The sequence below is a fragment of the Hyperolius riggenbachi genome, chromosome 4, assembly GCF_040937935.1.
Source record: "Hyperolius riggenbachi isolate aHypRig1 chromosome 4, aHypRig1.pri, whole genome shotgun sequence".
Lineage (NCBI taxonomy): Eukaryota > Metazoa > Chordata > Amphibia > Anura > Hyperoliidae > Hyperolius > Hyperolius riggenbachi.
In genome coordinates, this window is record NC_090649.1 from 151,396,576 (window position 1) to 151,416,595 (window position 20,020).

The window sequence follows — 20,020 nt, forward strand, 5'->3', positions numbered from 1 at the left end:
AGACATTCATGATGGAACTGGCTTGCCATCAAATGCTTGATCATATCCGAGCTGCAGAATACAGTTATTAGCCACGTACTTGGACTTGTGATGCTATTATTATCTGTTAGCTGAAAGGGAAAAAGTCTGCTGTGTTGCTGAGATAGCAGTACAAGGACTACACATCATTGAAAATAATTGTCTTTCCTCTGGTACACGCAATTGTCTGTTTTTTTATTTTTGAGTACTCTTGAATGCAACAATAAGAACACTAATGGGTCAACAATTTTTTGAAGCAGCTGCTGCAGCATATAGGGCAATTGCTATACCTTGGTGCATGCAAAAAGTCTTTTGCTGAGTCATTGGTGTGCATGTATGCATGAGGCGTGTGTGGATGTGGGGACAGGCTGGGCTATTGCTGAGTTTCTTAGTGTTTTTAATGGTTTTTAAACTGTGGTTTTGATACACATCTGGGGTTGATGTTCACAAAGATGATTTTTGATAACTGGCAAGCGAGGCCTGGGCTAACTTTTTTGAAGGTGGTGGCGCTTTATATTACTAAGAAATCCATCACAAGACCTACCATGTTCCCCTATTGCTCACGAGTCCTGCCATGTTTCCCTATTGCTCACGAGTCCTGCCATGTTCCCCTATTGCTCACGAGTCCTGCCATGTTCCCCTATTGCTCACGAGTCCTGCCATGTTCCCCTATTGCTCACGAGTCCTGCCATGTTTCCCTATTGCTCACGAGTCCTGCCATGTTTCCCTATTGCTCACGAGTCCTGCCATGTTCCCCTATTGCTCACAAGTCCTGCCATGTTCCCCATTGCTATGTTCCCCTGTTGCTCACAAGTCCTGCCATGGGAGACCCTGGAGCCACTAAACTGCCCTGAAATCTTCTTGGAGAGTAAACAGGGGGGAACCTGTTATATTTGAATCTGGGTCCCAGTTTAGGAACCCCTTAATGTTAGCAATTTCATTACATTACATTTTATTTCCCCCAACACTAACTTCACTTGAAAAAAAATAAATTACCATTAAATGTCAGCATTTGCATTATATTTTACTGACTGATAAAGCTAACTTCTGATCTGGTTGACTTCTCGTTTTTCTTTGTTTTTAGGCCAAACTATTGCAGTACGCAACAGACAGTGAGACTGTGGAGCCAGTTATCTCACAGCTAGTGACCGTGCTCCTGATTGGATGCCAGGATGCCAACCCACAAGCACGGCTTCTTTGTGGCGAGTGTCTCGGACAGCTGGGTGCCATTGATCCTGGAAGGCTGGATTTTTCAGTTAGCCAAACACAAGGCAAAGGTTCTACATTTGTGGTAAGTTATCCACATTAAACAGGTCACTCGTACACTGAAACAGTCATTTGTGCTGTTTGATGTAATAAACGAAGGGGCAACTGCGGCGAACAGCACCGCCGCCGCAGCTGCCTCTGTGCCCCTGCCTCTCTCTCCGGCGTCTAAGACGCCGAGGACGGGACTGTCATTTTCCCATAAGGTCACTGTCTCGCGCGGGCGCGCGCACAGACAGAACCTTTATGTGGGGAGGAGCGTCAGCTGACCTGTTGGTCGGCTGACGTCAGAGGAGACTCACGGCGTCCCGGATTGGCTGTTTGCAGGGGGCGTGCCTGTGAGGTCTCCTCTGCTTCTTAAGCCTCCGGGCTTCAGTCATTCCCTGTCTGCTGTCGTGAATACAATGTGTTAGCGCTCAGACCTTAGACTAGTATCCGGTGTGCTTTGATCTGGGAGGAAACTAGGGATTTCACACAAGACTAGGATTACTGTTTATTATTGTATTGATTAACTGTGTATGACTCTGGCTAAACTCTGACCTCGCTTTTGCTTGTTGATTCTGTACTTCTACCTATCTGCCTATAGTTGCTGAACCTCTGCCTGTTAACTGATTACTCTTCTGCCTCACGATTCTATACTGACACTTGCCTCTCTGTTGCCGCACCTTGCCTGTCTGACCACTCTACTCACCAGTGGCCCCTAGCCACTGGTGAGGTGCTCTATACCCGCCAGCTCCACTGGTGAGGTGTCACCTAGTGACTGATAGTACCTTCCCAGCCCCTCTGGGAAGGTTTAGCTAAATCTATCTAAGTCACCTGTTCTACCTTTCCAGCTCCTCTGGGAAGTTCTAGCCTTACTACTCTTCAGTTCCGGTTTTACTAGTTCCTTGCCAGCCCCTCTGGTAAGGACTAGTCAGCTTATTTCCGTATCCTCCTAGTCAGACCTTTCCAGCCCTGCTGGAAAAGGTCTGTGTAATTATTTGTCTGATTTATAATTGGTCGCTTACCAGCTCACCTGGTATGGACTAGCATTACTATTTCCTGCACGCTCTCTGTTAGTACCTTCTCCAGCTCCTCTGGGAAGGTTTGATGAAATCTATATAGTCAGTGTACTGATAGTACCTTACCAGCTCCTCTGGTAAGGTCTCGTAAAACTATTAAAGTTATGGTTGCACCAATCACTACTCACACACTCTGTGTTAGCTATACTGGCATTATTGGTGATTCTGCAGATCACCTAATAATCAGACATCTGAGTTATAACACCCAACCGTTACAGAACAGCAGACCAGATATATTAATATGGAGGCACTATATGATAGGATTGATCTGCTGACCACCACCGTTAATGATCTCATTAAGACGGTGAACGTTCAGCAGACCAAAATTGACCAGCTAGTTCAGACGGTGAGCCGTTTGAAGGATCCGATTGCATCAGTGTCACCCCCTCCCGTGATTGAACCTAAGGTGCCCCCACCTGAGAAATTTTCAGGACATCGCTCAGATTTCCGTAATTTTAAACACAGGTGTTTATCATGTTTTGAATTACGGCCCGTTTCTTCAGGTACAGAGGGTCACTTTTATTAAGACATTATTGTCTGGAGATTCACAGTCTTGGGCCTACAGTCTCCCTACGGGGCATGAGGCCTTGGTCTCAGTGGCAGATTTCTTTAAAGCTATGGCAGTAATTTACGATGACCCTGATTTGGCAGTGACCGCAGAGAGGAAATTGAAGACCCTCATGCAGGGACACGATCCCGTCGAAACTTACGCAGCTGAGTTCAGGAGATGGGCAGTGTCAGCCAAGTGGGGGCATTATGCATTTCTTGATTGCTTTTTGTTAGGGTTATCCGATGCTGTAGCTGATCTCATGTTGGGTCATCCTGAGCCCAAGACATTGGATGAGACCATATCTTTGGCAATTAAAATTGACAGGCGGGTCTGCTATCAGAAACAAACTCGAGCGAAGCCTTCAGGGAGATTTGCTTCATGTACGTTTTCAGCGCCTGCGCCTTCCTCTCCACCGCCTGACGAGCCAATGCAGATTGGGCACGCCAAGCTTTCGGAGGTCGAGAGGAATAGGAGACGTAAAGAAAATGTATGTATGTATGTACTGTGCTGACAAAGGACACATGGTCTCTGCTTGTCCCAAGAAGGCGGAAAACTCTATCGCCTAGGATTAGCGGGAGGTACTACCCTAGGTCAGTGGTCCCCAACCTTTTCCGGCCCGGGGAACACTTTCTGACCAAATTTTTCTCCGGGGAACGGCGGGGGAGAGGGGGGCACCGGGTGTTTGCGTGACCTAGTGGACAGTGCCGTGCGCAGCAGGCTTTGGGGGGGGGGGGGGGGGGGGGGGGGCTGGTGTGCGGCTGCATAGCTAGCATAGTTGCCCCAGTATGGGGAGTTTAGTTGCCTAAGTATAGCTAGTATAGTGCCCCAGTATAGTGCCCCAGTATAGCCAGAATATTGCCCCAGTATAGCCAGTATAGTGCCCCAGTATAGCTAGTATAGTGCCCCAGTATAGCTAGTATAGTGCCCCAGTATAGCTAGTATAGTGCCCCAGTATAGCCAGAATAGTGCCCCAGTATAGCCAGTATAGTGCCCCAGGATAGCGCCCCAGGATAGCCAGTATAGTGCCCCAGTATAGCCAGTATAGTGCCCCAGTATAGCTAGTATAGTGCCCCAGTATATTGCCCCAGTATAGCCAGTATAGCCAGTATAGTGCCCCAGTATAGTGCCCCAGGATAGCTAGTATAGTGCCCCAGGATAGCCAGTATAGTGCCCCGGTATAGCCAGTATGGGTAGGTGGTGCCCCCGCCGCTGTTATTACCTTAACAGCGGCCGCTCTCCCCTCTCTGGCGCGTGTATTTATTCAAGCAGCGTATCTCCCGGCTGCTCTGTGTGATGCGGCAGGAAGCAGAGCAGCGGCTTCCTGTAACGGCGATATGTATCGCCGTTACTATGGTAACCGAGCCCTGCTTTCTGCGCATCACATACAGAGCAGCCGGGAGATACGCTGCTTGAATAAATACATGCGCTGGAGAGGGGAGAGCGGCCGCTGCTAAGGTAATAAAAGCGGCGGCCGCGGGGACGGGCGGGAGGGGGAGGAAGAGGACAGTCCTGCGTCCCACGGACCACAGGTTGGGGATCCCCGCACGGCACACCAGGCAACATCCCGCGGCACACTTGTGCCGCAGAACAGCGGTTGGGAAACACTGCCCTAGGTGATCCAGTCATACCTCTAAGCAACAAGCGTTTATTGCTCCCGTGCTCTATCTCTTGGGAGGGACAAGTGCATTCCACTCAGGCGTTTATAGATTCAGGTTCAGCAGTTAACGTTATGTCACAAGACTTCACCAATAAGTTTGGCTTTCCGTTGACTTCTGTGGGACAACAGGTCATAATTACAGCAGTGGAGGATTCTTCACTACACTACCCATTAAACAGAGTATTACTCAGACTCCTGTATTGTCATGTCAGCTTGGGGTGTTGCATAGGGAACAGATACAGTTTTTGGTGCTCGAGATGTCCACCTCCACAATCATTTTAGGGATGCCCTGGCTGAGGATTCTCCTCACATAGACTGGAGTTCCAGACAGTTGTTGAGCTGGTCTCCATACTGCCATGTTCATTGTTTGGAGAACGTTAACATAGCCGCTACCGAAGCTCAGGTGGAGGGGATTCCTGATTCAGTCTCTGAACCCCCTTAGTCGGACAATTTGGTGGATTGGGTACCTGAATTGAGTCCATTCCAACAGGAAGCCCCCGAGGGGAAACCTGAGGGGGTTCTCTTTGTACCGCTTCAGTTCAGGCTTAAGATGCTACACATTTTTCATACCCATAAGAATTCTGGTCACCCGGGGATTGCCCGTACACAGGAGTTATTAGATCGCTGTGTATGGTGGCCTTCGATAGTGTCAGATTGTAGGGAATTTGTGGGCAGCTGCTCCTTTTGTGCTAGAAGTAAGGCATCCCGGCGGGCTCCTGTGGGTACCTTACAGCCACTTCCAGTACCTAACCAGCCATGGACCCATGTGTCCATGGATATCGTGGGCGAATTGCCTGCCTCTGATGGTAAAACAGTCATATGGATGGTAGTCGACAGGTTTAGTAAGATGGCACACTGCATTCCCTTGAACGGACTCCCCACGGCATAGGAACTAGCAGAACTGTTTATACAGCATATTTTCAGACTGCATGGGATTCCAGAAAGTGTCATGTCAGATAGGGGAGTCCAGTTCGTTTCCCACTTTTGGAAAGCATTCTGTCATCATTTGGGAATGAATTTATCGTTTTCCTCCGGCTACCACCCACAGACGAACGGACAGACTGAAAGGGTCAATTAGGCTTTAGAGCAATTTCTTAGATGTTATGTGGCTGAGACCCAGACGGATTGGGTAAAATTCCTGCTCTATGTGGAGTTCGCCCATAATAACTTGAAATGTGCCTCTTCGGGGTTCTCCCCCTTTCAGATTGTCACGGGAAGATCACCGAAATTTTCACATCTGCCGGTGGTGTCCTCTCCTTTTCCGGCCTTGGAGCAATGGCAGGGGGCTTTAAAGGAAGTATGGGAAATGGTTAAGGGGAATTTAAAAAAGGCCACACAGAAAAGACAAGCAGACAAGAGACGGTCACAGGAGTGGGAATTCTCTCCAGATGATTCAGTATGGGTCTCTACTAGACATCTGGCCTTGAAACAGCCTTCTGTCAAGTTAGGTCCTAAATTTATAGGACCCATACCCCATTTCCAGGAAAGTCAACAATGTTACTTACGTGGTCTCGCTTCCACCCAGTTTCAGGGGTGGTAGAACTTTTCACGTGTCCCTTTTTGAAGCCTGCTGTGTGTGTGGACTCCACTCCCCCCCCCCCCCCCCTGTGGTAGTTGGTGGGGAACCAGAATACGAGAGATAACGGATCTTGGATTCTTGGCGGGTGCGTAATTCTTTGCAGTATCTGGTCCACTGGTGAGGGTATGGTGCAGAAGAAAGATCTTGGGTACCGGCCTCTCGCATGCATGCGGAAGAACTCAGGGAAGAGTTTCATAGGTTACATCCAGATAGGCCGGGTGGTGCGTGTCCGGAGTCCACGTCTAGAGGGGGGGGGGGGGTACTGTAATAAACGAAGGGGCAACTGCGGCGAACAGCACCGCCGCCGCAGCTGCCTCCGTGCCCCTGCCCGTCTCTCCGGCGTCTAGGACGCGCGCACAGACAGGGCCTTTATGTGGGGAGGAGGCGCGTCAGCTGACCTGTTGGTCGGCTGACGTCAGAGGAGACTCACGGCGTCCCGGATTGGCTGTTTGCAGGGGGCGTGCCTGTGAGGTCTCCTCTGCTTCTTAAGTCTCCGGGCTTCAGTCATTCCGTCTGCTGTCGTGAATACAATGTGTTAGCGCTCAGACCTTAGACTAGTATCCGGTGTGCTTTGATCTGGGAGGAAACCAGGGATTTCACACAAGACTAGGATTACTGTTTATTATTGTATTGATTACCTGTGTATGACTCTGGCTAAACTCTGACCTCACTTTTGCTTGCTGATTCTATACTTCTACCTATCTGCCTATAGTTGCTGAACCTCTGCCTGTTAACTGATTACTCTTCTGCCTCACGATTCTATACTGACACTTGCCTCTCTGTTGCCGTACCTTGCCTGGCCGACCACTCTACTCACCAGTGGCCCCTAGCCATTGGTGAGGTGCTCTATACCCTCCAGCTCCACTGGTGAGGTGTCACCTAGTGACCAGCCCCTCTGGGAAGGTTTAGCTAAATCTATCTAAGTCACCTGTTATACCTTTCCAGCTCCTCTGGGAAGGTCTAGCCTTACTACTCTTCAGTTCCGGTTTTACTAGTTCCTTGACAGCCCCTCTGGTAAGGACTAGTCAGCCTATTTCCGTATCCTCCTAGTCAGACCTTTCCAGCCCTGCTGGAAAAGGTCTGTGTGATTATTTGTCTGATTTATAATTGGTCACTTACCAGCTCACCTGGTATAGACCAGCATTACTATTTCTGTACTCTTTCTGTTAGTACCTTCTCCAGCTCCTCTAGGAAGGTTTGATCAAATCTATACAGTCAGTGTACTGATAGTACCTTACCAGCTCCTCTGGTAAGGTCTTGCAAAACTATTAAAATTACGGTTGCACCAATCACTACTCACACACTCTGTGTTAGCTATACTGGCATTATTGGTGATTCTGCAGATCACCTAATAATCTGGTATAGTGTCTGTATTATTGGTGATTCTGCAGATCACCAAAGAATCAGACATCTGAGTTATAACACCCAACCGTTCTATTTGATTCTTTCAGAGAAATTTCATAGGTCAGTTAAAGGACCACTATACCGAAGAAAGAAAGCGGTTAAAATCTGACAGGTTTTTGACTAGTCCATCTTCTCTTGGGGGATTCTCGGGGTTTTCTTTGTTTTGTGATGAGTGTGATCTTCCCATCAGCAGCCTTGCTGACAGAGATTAAAATGCACATTTCACCACATGCTACTGTGTTTATAAATATGAGGCACTTGGACCTGCACTCAATTTTGTGGCAAACCTGGTTGGTGAACTCTGATTATATGTGAGTTATTGAACATAACTTTGGATTATTCATTTGTTTAGACTGGAGTTGAAGATATGAACTTTGCTTACGGGCTGCTCACGGAATTGACCAGAGCATTTTTAGCCTATGCTGATAATGTCCGTGCTCAAGATTCTGCCGCGTATGCTATTCAGGTACAGAAAGGGTGATGTGCAAATCACTCTATAGCTGTCTTAGTGTAACTTTTTTTGTTTTCATGTATTTGTTGAATATACTTTGTAAACTTGTACTGTAGCTTTCCAGTGAATGTGAAGTAACAAATCCCAGTGTGCCTTGCTTTTCTTACATGTGCTGAGTGTAGTTGCCCTGCAGGTAAGACACTTAAGACTATAACTCAGGAGAAACCGAGAAATCAGAACCTTCTAACTGGTTCCTAAAGGGTACAAAATTAAAATAGGTGCTGTAAGTGAGAATGGGAAGAGGTGAGAGGGGAATATCATTATCAGAATGGGGAAAGCATGTTGGATAGCATCTGAAGGTGATTGTAGATATGTAAGGGGGGGCCCACACCTTACATGGCTTTGTATTCGAGAATGACAATCTTGAATTGTTATGCAACCAGTGGAAGGAATGATAGAACGGGAGAGCATTCGAGGTAGAGGAGGTAGATGAGTCATGCAGCAGAGTTCATGATTGACTGCAGTGGTTAGTACAGTGATGGCTAACCTTGGCACTCCAGCTGTGACTAAACTAGAAATCCCATCAATGCCTCTGCCTCCCCGAGTTAGGCTTAGAGCTGTCAGAGTATTACAATGCCTCATGGGACTTGTAGTTCCACCACAGCTGGAGTGCCAAGGTTAGCCATCACTGCATTAGTACGACGTGATGAGGTTTTAATAAGAGAGCCAAAGTAAATCTAGGCAATGTCAGTAGCTATTGGTGTGTTACACACATTTATAGTTACAGTATCTCACAAGTCAGTACACCTCTCACATCTTTGTAAATATTTGATTATATCTTTTCATGGGACAACACTGATGATATGACACATTACTACAATGTAAAGTAGTTAGAATACAGCTTGAATAACAGTGTAAATTTGCTGTCCCATCAAAATAACATCAACACAGTCATTAATGTCTAAACCCCTGGCATCAAAAAAATAAAAAAATCTGACCATTGAAGAGAACCCAAGGTGGGCTCATAAAATGAAGGGCGGATCAGATAGCCACCAAAGCCACCGCTCTCCTGCCGCTCCTGTGGCACGCTTTGCCCCACTTTTGTTTTCACGGCGCTGGAAGGAGAGAGATCTCTCTCTCACAGCAGCTTGCAGCGAGGTGGGGCAGGGGGCGCGGCCAGGGAGAAAAGCCTGCAGGAACGCCCATTGTGGGCGTTTTGAGCAGGTAATCCATCTCCTCTTTTTACTCGCCAAGTTAGTGACAAATGTTGTTGCTAATTTCGGGGAGCTGCGGTGGGGGGACACAGAAGCATGTCATGAGGTAGAGAACATGCCTCTGTGTCCCATCTGCCCACCTCGCGTTCTCTTTAAAGGACAGCTGAAGTAAGAAGAATAGGCAGACATATTTATTTCCTTTTAAACAATGCTAGTTACCTGGCAACCCTGCTGGTCTATTAGGCTACAGTATTGTCTGAATAACACCAGAAACAAGCATGCAGCTAATCTTGTCAGATCTGACAATGTTAGAAACGACTGATCTGCTGCATGCTTGTTCAGGGGGTATGGCTAACAGTATTAGAGTCAGAGGATCAGTAGGATAGCCAGGCAACTGATATTGTTTAAAAGGAAATAAGTATGGCTGCCTCCCTGTGCCTCTCGTTACAGTTGTCCTTTAAAGTCCTTTTTGGACACAACACAACATGCATTCTGGATACACAACAGCATAATAACCTTTAAACAAAAAAAAAATTCTTTGTTACAGCTGATATAAATCCTGCAATAAATCAGCTTTTTTTCTACTTCCTGGTTCATGGAAGCAGACATATTGTTAACATCCAGTGCTTTCAAATGGGCTTATCTGCCATCTCTGCCATAGGCAGTCATGTGACACAGGGGAGAGATAAGATTACAACTTGTGATTATACACGAATGAGGGGGAATTAGACAGGCTAAATGCTCTATATAGATACAGGGGATATTTCTCTATGTTTTCCTTCTGTCCTGTGCAAGAGTTCAGGTCCACTTTAAAGGGAACCTGAAGTGAGAGGGATATGGAGGCTGACATATTTATTTAGGTTTAACCCTCCTGGTGGCTGATTTTTGTCTGCCAAATAGGCAGAAATCCATTTTTTTTTTTTTTTTTTGGTTTCATGTAAAGCTACCAGAGTGGTAGCTACATGAAAAACCACTAGATGGTGCATGTGTCCCTCTAGTGCGATCTTCGCTGGCATCAATAGCAAACAGGAGAACGCGTATATAACGCGTTCCCCTGTTTGGCTTCTCCTGTCGCCATGGCGACGATCGGAATGACGTTAGCCGACGTACTGACGTCAGACGCCTCCGATCCAGCCCATAGCGCTGCCTGGAACTCATTGGTCCGGGCAGCGCAGGGCTCTGGTGGGGGCCCTCTTCCGCCGCTGCGTGCAGGCAATCGAGCTGTGCGCGCGGCTAGCAAAGTGCTAGCTGCACGCACAGCACTTTAAATGGGGCGAATCGCCCCACCAGAAGCTGAGACATCCTCCTGCGCGGCATAGCCCGCACTCAGCTCGGGCGTACCGCCAGGAAGGTTAAACAATACCAGTTGCCTTACTATCCTGCTGATCCTCTGCCTCTACCTTTAGCCATAGACCCTGAACAAGCATGCATATCAGATGTTTCTGACTATTAGCTGCTTGCTTGTTTCAGATGTGGGATTCGGATGCAAGACCAGACCCATTTATATTGTGCCTTTTTATCCTGGTGAACTCAAAGCACCAGAGCTGCAGCCACTTAGGACGTGCTCCACGGGCCACCAGGATCATTAGTGAGTCTTGCCCAAAGACTCCTTACTGTTTTACATACTGGCTTGAGCCAGGATTTGAACCCTGGCCAAAGGCTCAAATCCTACATCAAAGGCAACAGCCTTACCAGTACGCTATCCAGCTGATACTACTCATACTACTGATGCCAGAGAGATCAGCAGGACTGCCAGGCAACTGATATTGTTTAGAAGTACAGGGGTTGGACAAAATAATGGAAACACCTTGAAAATCAACAAAATATATTTTAATATGGTGTAGGTCCACCTTTTGCTGCAATTACAGCCTCAATTCTCCAAGGTATTGATTCATACAAATTGTGAATTGTTTCCGAAGGAATTTTAGTCCATTCTTCAGTTAAAACACCCTCCAGTTCTTTTAGAGACGATGGCAGCGGAAATCGACTTCTTACTTGAATCTCTAATAACGACCATAAATGCTCAATGATGAGGTCTGGGGATTGTGGTGGCCAGATGAGATGCTCAACTTCATTAGAACGTTCCTCGTGCCATTCTTTAACCATTCTAGCTGTATGGATTGGAGCATTATCATCTTGAAAGATTGCATTCCCCTCTGGAAACAGTTCTTGAACCATAGGATGAACTTGGTTGCCCAAAATTCCTAAATAGTCTCGGCTGTTAATTCTTCCATGAAGGGAAATCATTGGCCCGGCGGATTTCCAAGAAATAGCACCCCAGATCATCACAGAACCCCCCGCCATGTTTACGGTTGGGAGAAGGCAGTCTGGATGAAATTCTTCTTTCGGCTGTCTCCAAACGTACACTTGGCCGGAGGTCAGAAATAAGGTAAACAATGATTTGTCAGCGAAAATCACATATTTCCACTGTTCGAGGGACCAATTCTGGTGGTTTCTTCACCACTCTAAACGCTTTGAAACATTTGTCTTTGAGAGCAGAGGTTTTCTAATTGCAGTTCTTCCGCGGAATCCAGATTTGTGCAGCTTCCAACAAATAGTTTTTGTGGAAACTGGGTTCTGTAGGTGTTCATTCAGCTCTGCAGTGATTTTAGGAGCCGTGGTCTTGCAAGAGCTGTTCTAACAATTTCACAAACAAACAAGTCCGACGGTCTCGCTCATACAACTTCGACTTTCGGCCACAACTGTGCTTTGCTGAGGACGTTTTTCCTCCTCTTTCAAAGGCAGTCATTACTTTTGAGACAGTACCTCTTGAAATGCCAAGCATTCGGCAGTTTCTGTTACAGTAGTGCCTGCCATACGAGCACCAACAATTTGGCCTCTTTAAAAGTCTGAGAGATCTGCCATTTTTTAAATTCTAACCAACTTTGGTTTAAATATTTGTAAAAAAAATTATTTTAATTAAACATATCAAATAACAAAAATAATAAACAAAAAAAAATTAACATGTCAAGTTTTGATTGCTTACAACATGTCATCAAATATTATGATACCAAAATGTTAGGTGTTTCCATTATTTTGTCTAACCCCTGTAAATAAATATGGCAGCCTTGGTTTACAATGTTTTTAAATCATTTTTGCAATGGCTTTAATAACACAGTAGAAGCTTTTGTGGTAAGATAAATCAGTGTGCGTAGTTCTTCTGTGTCCCACATTTCCCCCACACTGTATTGTGCTCATTTAGGAGCTGCTGTCCATTTATGAATGCAGAGAGGGAAAAGCTGACTGTCCGGGGCGGAGGCTGTGGAGAAGATTTCCAGAGCAAGTTCAGGAAATACTAGAACCGCATCTTAACACAAGGTACTCTTCTCCTTACTCTTAAGGTGGCCATACACTTATAGATTTGCAGCAGATTCGACCATCTGATAGGTTCCTGTCAGATGCCTGTCCGGTCGAATCTGACAGGAATCTATCTGATGTGTGCTACACACTAGGAACAGAGAATGAAATCTATTGGAAACCGATTGAAATGCATCATTGCACCATTTGATCCAATGCAACTCTATGGGCCATCGATCTGCTGCCAGCAGCCGATCGACCTAGATTTTCCATCTGGACCGATCGAGCAAATGGATCGTTCGGCCAACCGATCATGCTTCGTGCTGCATCGATTTCTAGTTGGTTCGATCAGAGTGGTCGAATTGGCCATCGATAGATGGCTGAAATCGACCAGTGTATGGGCTTCCTTTAGTATAACTTATATGTAAATGAGATAAGATACGAAGAGACAAACGACCACTTCTGAGTTTACAAAAGGTGGCAAACCTCTGGCTGACATGCTTATCCCATAACTTCACTAGTTACTCATAGACTGGAAGGTGTATGCAGCTTATAAAGTGTTTACCTGCATGCTTGTTCCTGGCCATTGTTTCACTATTATAAATATGGAGCTCTGAGGAAAAAGGAAATTCTAAAGAAATTTCAGTGGTAAAGAACCCCTCTGTCTGTGGTGATGTGTTTTATGTGGCTGCTGGGATGTGCTGAGACAGGAACTAGGCCCTGGATTATTATTATTATTTTTAGTATTTAAATAGCGCTGACACCTGCCGCAGTGCTGTTCAGAGTATATTGTCTTGTCACTTAACTGGGATGTGGGAGAAAACCGGAGTGCCCTGAGGAAATCCATACAAACACGAGTACACTATCCAGCCGCTGCCGGACCTGAACTCAGAACTTCCTCTCTGTTGTAAAAGATAAGCAATATCATAATAACCTTTAAGGGAAAACATTTCTTTGTTACAGCTTACAGAACTCCTGCAATACATCTGCAGTGTGTCTACTTCCTGCTATTTTGGAAGCAGACAAAGGGTTAACATCTTAGCTGTGTCTACCGAGGACTGCTGAATTTCTGTGCTGACACAGCTGAGATATCAAATTACACTTGTGATTACTTGAAGATGATTGGGAATTAGACAGGCTCTTCTCTCTAAAAACACACACGGTGCATTTTTCTGTTTTCTGTGTGTCCTGTGCAGGAGTGCAGATCCACATTAAAGGACCATTGCGAAAATCGTGAAATTTAAAATACATGAAAACATATACAAATAAGAAGTATGTTTCTTCCAGAGTGAAATGAGCCATACATTACTTTTCTCCTATGTTGCTGTCACTTACAGTAGGTAGTAGAAATATGACAGAACCGTGGCATATTGGCCATGCAGGCCAAATGCAGGCGTGGCCAATGTGCCGTCGGAGTGAGAGCATGACAATGGATGGCGTCCTCCAGCCCGCACATGGATATTCACAGTCTGGCCGGCCAGGGAGGAATCATCCCAACAGCCTCAGTGAAAGCAAACGAATCGGCAGTGCATGCCGCGGCTACAAGCCTAATGAGACTGAGACCTGAAGGGGCAGTGAAACCAATGAAGAGGTGGTGAGTGCTGCTATGCAGCGTTGGATATTGTGGATATTGCACAACGTTTGAAGTGCCTGATTAAGCATTAAGCGTGCAGCAAAAGCGATCCCTGTCTGCAAAAGTTGTGACAAGTCAGACTGTACAATTTTTAGAGAAGCTGAAGTTACGTCGTCAGAAACTGTACAACAGGAAGTGTCCCTGGGAGATTCACATATAGAGGTTTATGGTTGTCAGACGAGGACTGTTTGTAACCTTGATTACTCTGTCGCATATCCAACAGGAGAATTATACCATACTTGGCCAAGGACTGTGTGCTGCATATGTGAGCTTTATGGATGTGAGGAGCACTCCAATCCAAATAGGCATTGTTTTTAGTGGGGAGGGAGTTTATTTGGGGGTATCCATGTGTTTTTGATACTTGAATAAATTGTATATGCATTGTGAGAATTTGGATCCTTGGTTGTTAGTAGTATTGTGTATTGGTTCTCATTTTCTCCCCCCAACCAAATGTACAACAATTAACCTGTTCACCGGATATTGATCAGCTAGGCCTGTGTCAGCTTGCTTAACCTCCCTGGCAGTCTATTAAAACCGCCAGGGGGCAGCGCAGCACTTTAATTTTTTTTTTTAATCATGTAGCTAGCCTAGCGCTAGCTACATGATAGCCGCTGTGCAGCGGCATCCCCCTCCCCTTCCGATCGCCTCTGGCGATCAGAGCAAACAGGAAATCACGTTCAGAATGGGATTTCCCGGTTGGCTTCCCCTGTCGCCATGCCGACGATCGGATTGGCGTCGGAGGGAGTCCCGATCCACCTTTTAGCGCTGCCTGGCGGTGATTGGCCAGGCTGCACAAGGGGGCGGCGCGGCTGGTAGCAGCGAATCGGCGCAGAACGGCAGCGATCGTGTAGTACACGCAGCTAGCAAAGTGCTAGCTGCGTGTAACAAAACAAAATTGTACAAATCGGCCCACCAGGGCCTGAGAAATCCTCTGCGGTGGCTTAGCCTGAGCTCAGCTTGGGCTTACCGCCAGGGAGGTTAAGGCGGCCATACATTTAGCGATTTTTGGTGGTTCACTCCTGTTTCACTGGCTGCCTGGCCCCACGTGATCTCTGACTGGGCTGAAAAGCATTTCTGTAGCTCTGCGCCCTGCACAGATCTAAGCTGCTTAGTGACATGCATTGCCTGTGGTTTATGACGGCCAATAGATCTCTCTCCGTTCAGATTCAATCAGAGAAAGATTTGTCTCTTGGTTGAATGGCTGCCAAAATCGCTACATCTATGGCCACGTTATGGCTGACACAAGCCTAGTCCTTTTGCTGCTGAACAGTTGGCTACACTTTTGAGTTCCGCTCTCCCCTCCCTGCTCTGCTCTCCCTCTCACCATGTGTCTCCATACCTCTCCCTCTCACCATGGTTCTCCCTGTGTCTCCATGCCGCACTCCTTGTCTTGTATGTCATGTCTCCCAACATTCGCAGCACAGCGTTATCCATACACACATGCCAGCCAGGCCAGCACAGCATTGCCAGCAGGCAGGCCAGCATCACCGCCAGCCATGCTGGAAAAATATCATCACTAGCCAAGCCTCAGCATCATCGCCACAAGCCAGGCCAGTGGGGCATCGCCAGCAGCATCACTGCCAGTCAGGCCAGCACAGCATCACTGCCAGTCAGGTCAGAACATCATCACCGCCAGCCAGTGAGGCCAGCACAGCATCACCACCAGTCAGGCCAGCATCACCACAGCATAACTGCCAGCATTGCTGGCACAATGCCGCCACCAGCCAGGCCAGTGCAGCATCAACTCCAGCTGCCAGCCCAGCGCAGCATCATCATCAGCCAGGCCAGCACAACATCCTTGCCACCTGCCAGACAAGCGCAGCATCATCACATCACCACCAGCCAGGCCGGTGCAGCATCATCACCAACCAGGCCAGCACAGCATCATTGCCACCAGTAAGCCCAGCATCACCACAGCATAACTGCTAGCCATGCTGGCACAACATCATTGCCAGGCCAGCGCAGCATCATCGGCACTAGCCAGGCCAGCGCAGCATCATTGCCACCAGCCAGCCCAACGCAGCATCGCCACCAGTCAAGCCAGGCCAGCATCATTGCATCATCCCCGGACAGAGCAGGACAGCCTCACTATCAGCCAGGCCAGCATAACTGCATTACCGCACCAGCCAGGCCAGCATTACCGTACCAGCCAGGCCAGGGCAGCACCATTGCACCACCAGCCAGGCCTCAGCATCCCTGCCATGCCAGCACAGCATCACCACCAGTCAGTCCAGCATCACCGCAGTATAACTGCTAGCCATGCCAGCACAACATCATCACCAGCAAGACCTCAGCATCACCGCCAACCAGGCCTCAACATCAAGACCCATCAGCCCAGCATCACTGCCAGCCAGGCCAGCACAGTATCACCCCCAGCCATGTCTCTGCATCACTCTCAGCCAGCTCTCGGCATCACCGCCAGCCATGCTTCAGATTCACCGCCAGCCAGGCCTGGCAGCTCAGCATCATAGCATCACCACAAGCAAGCCTAGCATCACCACTAGCCAGGCCTCAGCATAACCACCACACAAGCACAGCACCCAGGCTGGCCAGCCAGCCAAGGACAAAACAGAAGCCAGGTGAGAGGACACTGCCTATTTAAGTGAAATGCTGCCTAATTAAAATATTTAAAGGTGCACGCACCACACATTGAATCTCCCTTAGTGCCCAGGGGTACCCTGGATCTCCCAGGATCCTAGCAGTGCTCATGACAGAACATTTGGTTTAGTGCAAAAAGCATACACTTTCAGTCATTCCAGGTATACATGACAACAGGCCACCCTTCCATTGGCTCCACAGTATGACAGCACAATCAGTCTCAGAAAGTAGCTCTGATTTTAAAATAATGTGCTTTTATTTGTAAATTATGAATTCTGCCTGAATTTCCTTTTTTATTCATGTAGGTATAAGAGCTCCCGCAAAACTGTAAACTGGTTTAAGATAAAGAAACCCATTTACCTGAGTAAGCTGGGTAATAACTTTGCAGACTGGTCTGCTTCCTGGGCTGGATACTTGACAACCAAGGTAAGGTTAAGACTTCAACAGGTTGATATAGATCAAAGTTCTTTTCTTTGTTTTAGTTTTTTTTTTTGTTGTTTTTTTTTTTAAAGAGGAACTCCAGTGAAAATAATGTAATATATATATTATAGTATATTCTGCCATTTATCACATGGTGACATTTTTACTGCTGGCAAGTGATGTAGCTGCTGCTTGCTGTTTTGGCAGTTGGTAAACAGCTGTAAATAGCTATTTCCCACAATGCAATAGGGTTCACAGACAGGAAACTGCCAAGAGTACGTACTACGAATTTCTTTGTGGGAGGGGTTTCACCACAATATCAGCCATACAGCGCCCGCTGATGGTCTGTTTGTAAAAAGGAATAGATTTCTCATGTAAAAGGGGGTATCAGCTACTGATTGGGATGAAGTTCAATTCTTGGTCGGAGTTTCTCTTTAAATTCATAATGGAGATATTTAGAATCTGCTAGTTTGTATAATGTGTGTTCTTCACTACAATGTGATGGGATTGCATCATAGTGTAAAAGATGACATTGGAAGCCCTTGAGTACTCTATACAGTGGGTTGCAAAAGTATTCGGCCCCCTTGAAGTTTTCCACATTTTGTCACATTACTGCCACAAACAAAAGTTTAAAAAAAAAGTCTATTTACTGAAACAGGTCTCAGATTCCTATTGGACCTTGTTTGACTGGTGCACATTTTTATATATTGAGAACACTCTGTATTTACTCTCTCTCTCTCTCTCTCTCTCTCTCTCACTCTCACTCTCACTCTCACTCTCTCTGTCCTCTGTCTCTCTCTCTCCCTCTCCCTCTCTCTAAAATTTGATATTACCCAACTTCTGGTCATTATTATGGCTGTCATGTACTTTGTACTTTAACTGTATACTTACCAGTACAATGCTTCATCTGACGTAGATTCTAACATTACATAGCAACATTTCCTTTTTCACATCACTTATTTCCTCTATTATTAATTAGAGTGAGGCTTTCTTGTCTATAGTTTGTAGGCTTTTTAAAATCTAGAACTGAGAACTTTGTGTGAAAGCCCAGCTATAGCTGGGGTGGGTCAACTAGTGTGTTGGTAGCAATGGGGTCAGTAAAGGCATCTTTGTGGGCTAGGTTTCTACTCAAATTGTTTTATATGCAGTGGATATAGAGAGGACTCCTTCCTTTCGAAATATTAACATTTTAGGCATCCAAATGGCAGCAATTGTAACCCCATACTTGTCAGCCTTTGACGTGGGGCAGTTACAAGGTAGCAAAAACACATCATGTCACCTGTGAGCACGGCCGTGACTGGGATCTGTTGTGCCTCAATGCTATGGCCGTTGTCCATGCTGAATGCTAGCAAGCGCCTGGCCAGTACAAGGGAGCACCTGACAGACTATGAATTCACTGCCACCAGCCTCCCCTGTGAAAGAGGCCTTATTGATCTCTGAATAATTGAATGGATCTGCTTTTACTTTTGTGTTAAAAAGTTTAGCTATTCTTTTCTGAAACTAATTTGCAGGTTAGACATGAACTGGCTAAGAAGGTATTCAGCTGCTGCAGTATAATGATGAAGCATGACTTTAAAGTGACCATCTATCTGCTGCCACATATATTGGTTTATGCATTGCTGGGGTGTAGCAAAGAAGATCAGCAAGAGGTAAGATAATCTCTCTTAAATAAAATGGCCTTGAATTTCTGAAGACTGACTTTGTACTATAAACCTTACTCACAAGAAAAATGTAAGATTTTCAAAAGTCATGCTTGCCAATATCTCTGACAAAAGTTCAACAGCGGCATCATCAAATCTGCACTCCAGGGATTTAAGGAGGTTGGCAGCTTAGCAAGGTTGGTTCAAGCTCCATTGGGGCCCAACGGCAAAGGAATCGCATGCAGGGTTTTTTTTTCTTGGGGGGGGGGGGGGGACTGTATTTTTTTCAATGGGTGAAAAAAAGCAGATTATTGCATAACACAATGAAAAAAAACGCAAACAACGCAATTCCAAAAACGCAGAAACACACATGGCAGAACATTCAAAGTACATGCTACTGCTGCACTGCATCAGTTGGCCTTACTAACAAGCCACTATTAGCAAAATTTCAGCTTAACCCATCACCTATGCTAAACTTCACCCTCCGGTTGAGGTGCCTAACCTTAACCCCTTCATCTATACCACCTAAAAGTGCCAAAGTCTAATTCAATTTGGACGCCCAAACAACTGATAGTTGTAGCCTGAACGAGAGGCCGGGTGCCCGATTGCCAAAATTTCACACAGGTGTCAAATGAAATGCCTGCCAATCATAGTACTCAAATGACCTAATCCAGAAAATTCATGGTTTTCAACACAGATAAGTGTGTTCCAAGCCTCATGGAAGCTCTTAAATTGCTATTGCAAGTATTTTATGTTCCATATTGTAGATTCATGCTGAGATCATGGCGGTGTTGAAGCATGAAGATTCCTGGGCTCGGCGATTACAGGACAATGCCTCGGATCTGAGCCAGCTCAGCACACAAACTGTATTCTCCATGTTAGATCACCTCACTCAGTGGTCTCGAGAGAAATTCCAGGAACTTCAAGCAAAATCCACCTCTAAGCCAGGAAGCCGTGCAGAAACTAGAGGTTAGTGAACGCTTGTTTCTAAGAAGTGTTTAGGAGCCAGGATAACAGTGCATATTCAGAGATGTTAAAGTGAATTAGTATTGGGTCATTTAGGACTTTTAGATGGGGAAAAGGCACAATAGTAGGGTGAAAAGCCCAATCTGTTTACAGTTCAGTCAACTATTTGACCAATTTTCTGAGGTAAAGTGGGGCTCAGTTTCAACTAATCAATTTATGCTTGAATATACAATGAAGCAAATGGGTTGGCACCACTATAAAGTGTAATT

The 20,020-nt window shown here is 46.3% G+C and overlaps 1 protein-coding gene across 2 annotated transcripts in view; it reads left to right on the forward strand.

The window, feature by feature from the left end:
- The window catches only part of ATR (ATR serine/threonine kinase), a 125,689-nt gene that overhangs the window by 43,174 nt on the left and 62,495 nt on the right, over positions 1-20,020 (forward strand). For both annotated transcript variants that reach the window (XM_068280778.1, XM_068280779.1), the window contains 6 exons: positions 1,103-1,309; positions 7,885-7,998; positions 12,400-12,515; positions 17,031-17,151; positions 18,657-18,794; positions 19,553-19,754. In XM_068280778.1, the coding sequence (XP_068136879.1) occupies positions 1,103-1,309; positions 7,885-7,998; positions 12,400-12,515; positions 17,031-17,151; positions 18,657-18,794; positions 19,553-19,754 (898 nt within the window). The remainder of the gene's footprint in view (positions 1-1,102; positions 1,310-7,884; positions 7,999-12,399; positions 12,516-17,030; positions 17,152-18,656; positions 18,795-19,552; positions 19,755-20,020) is intronic.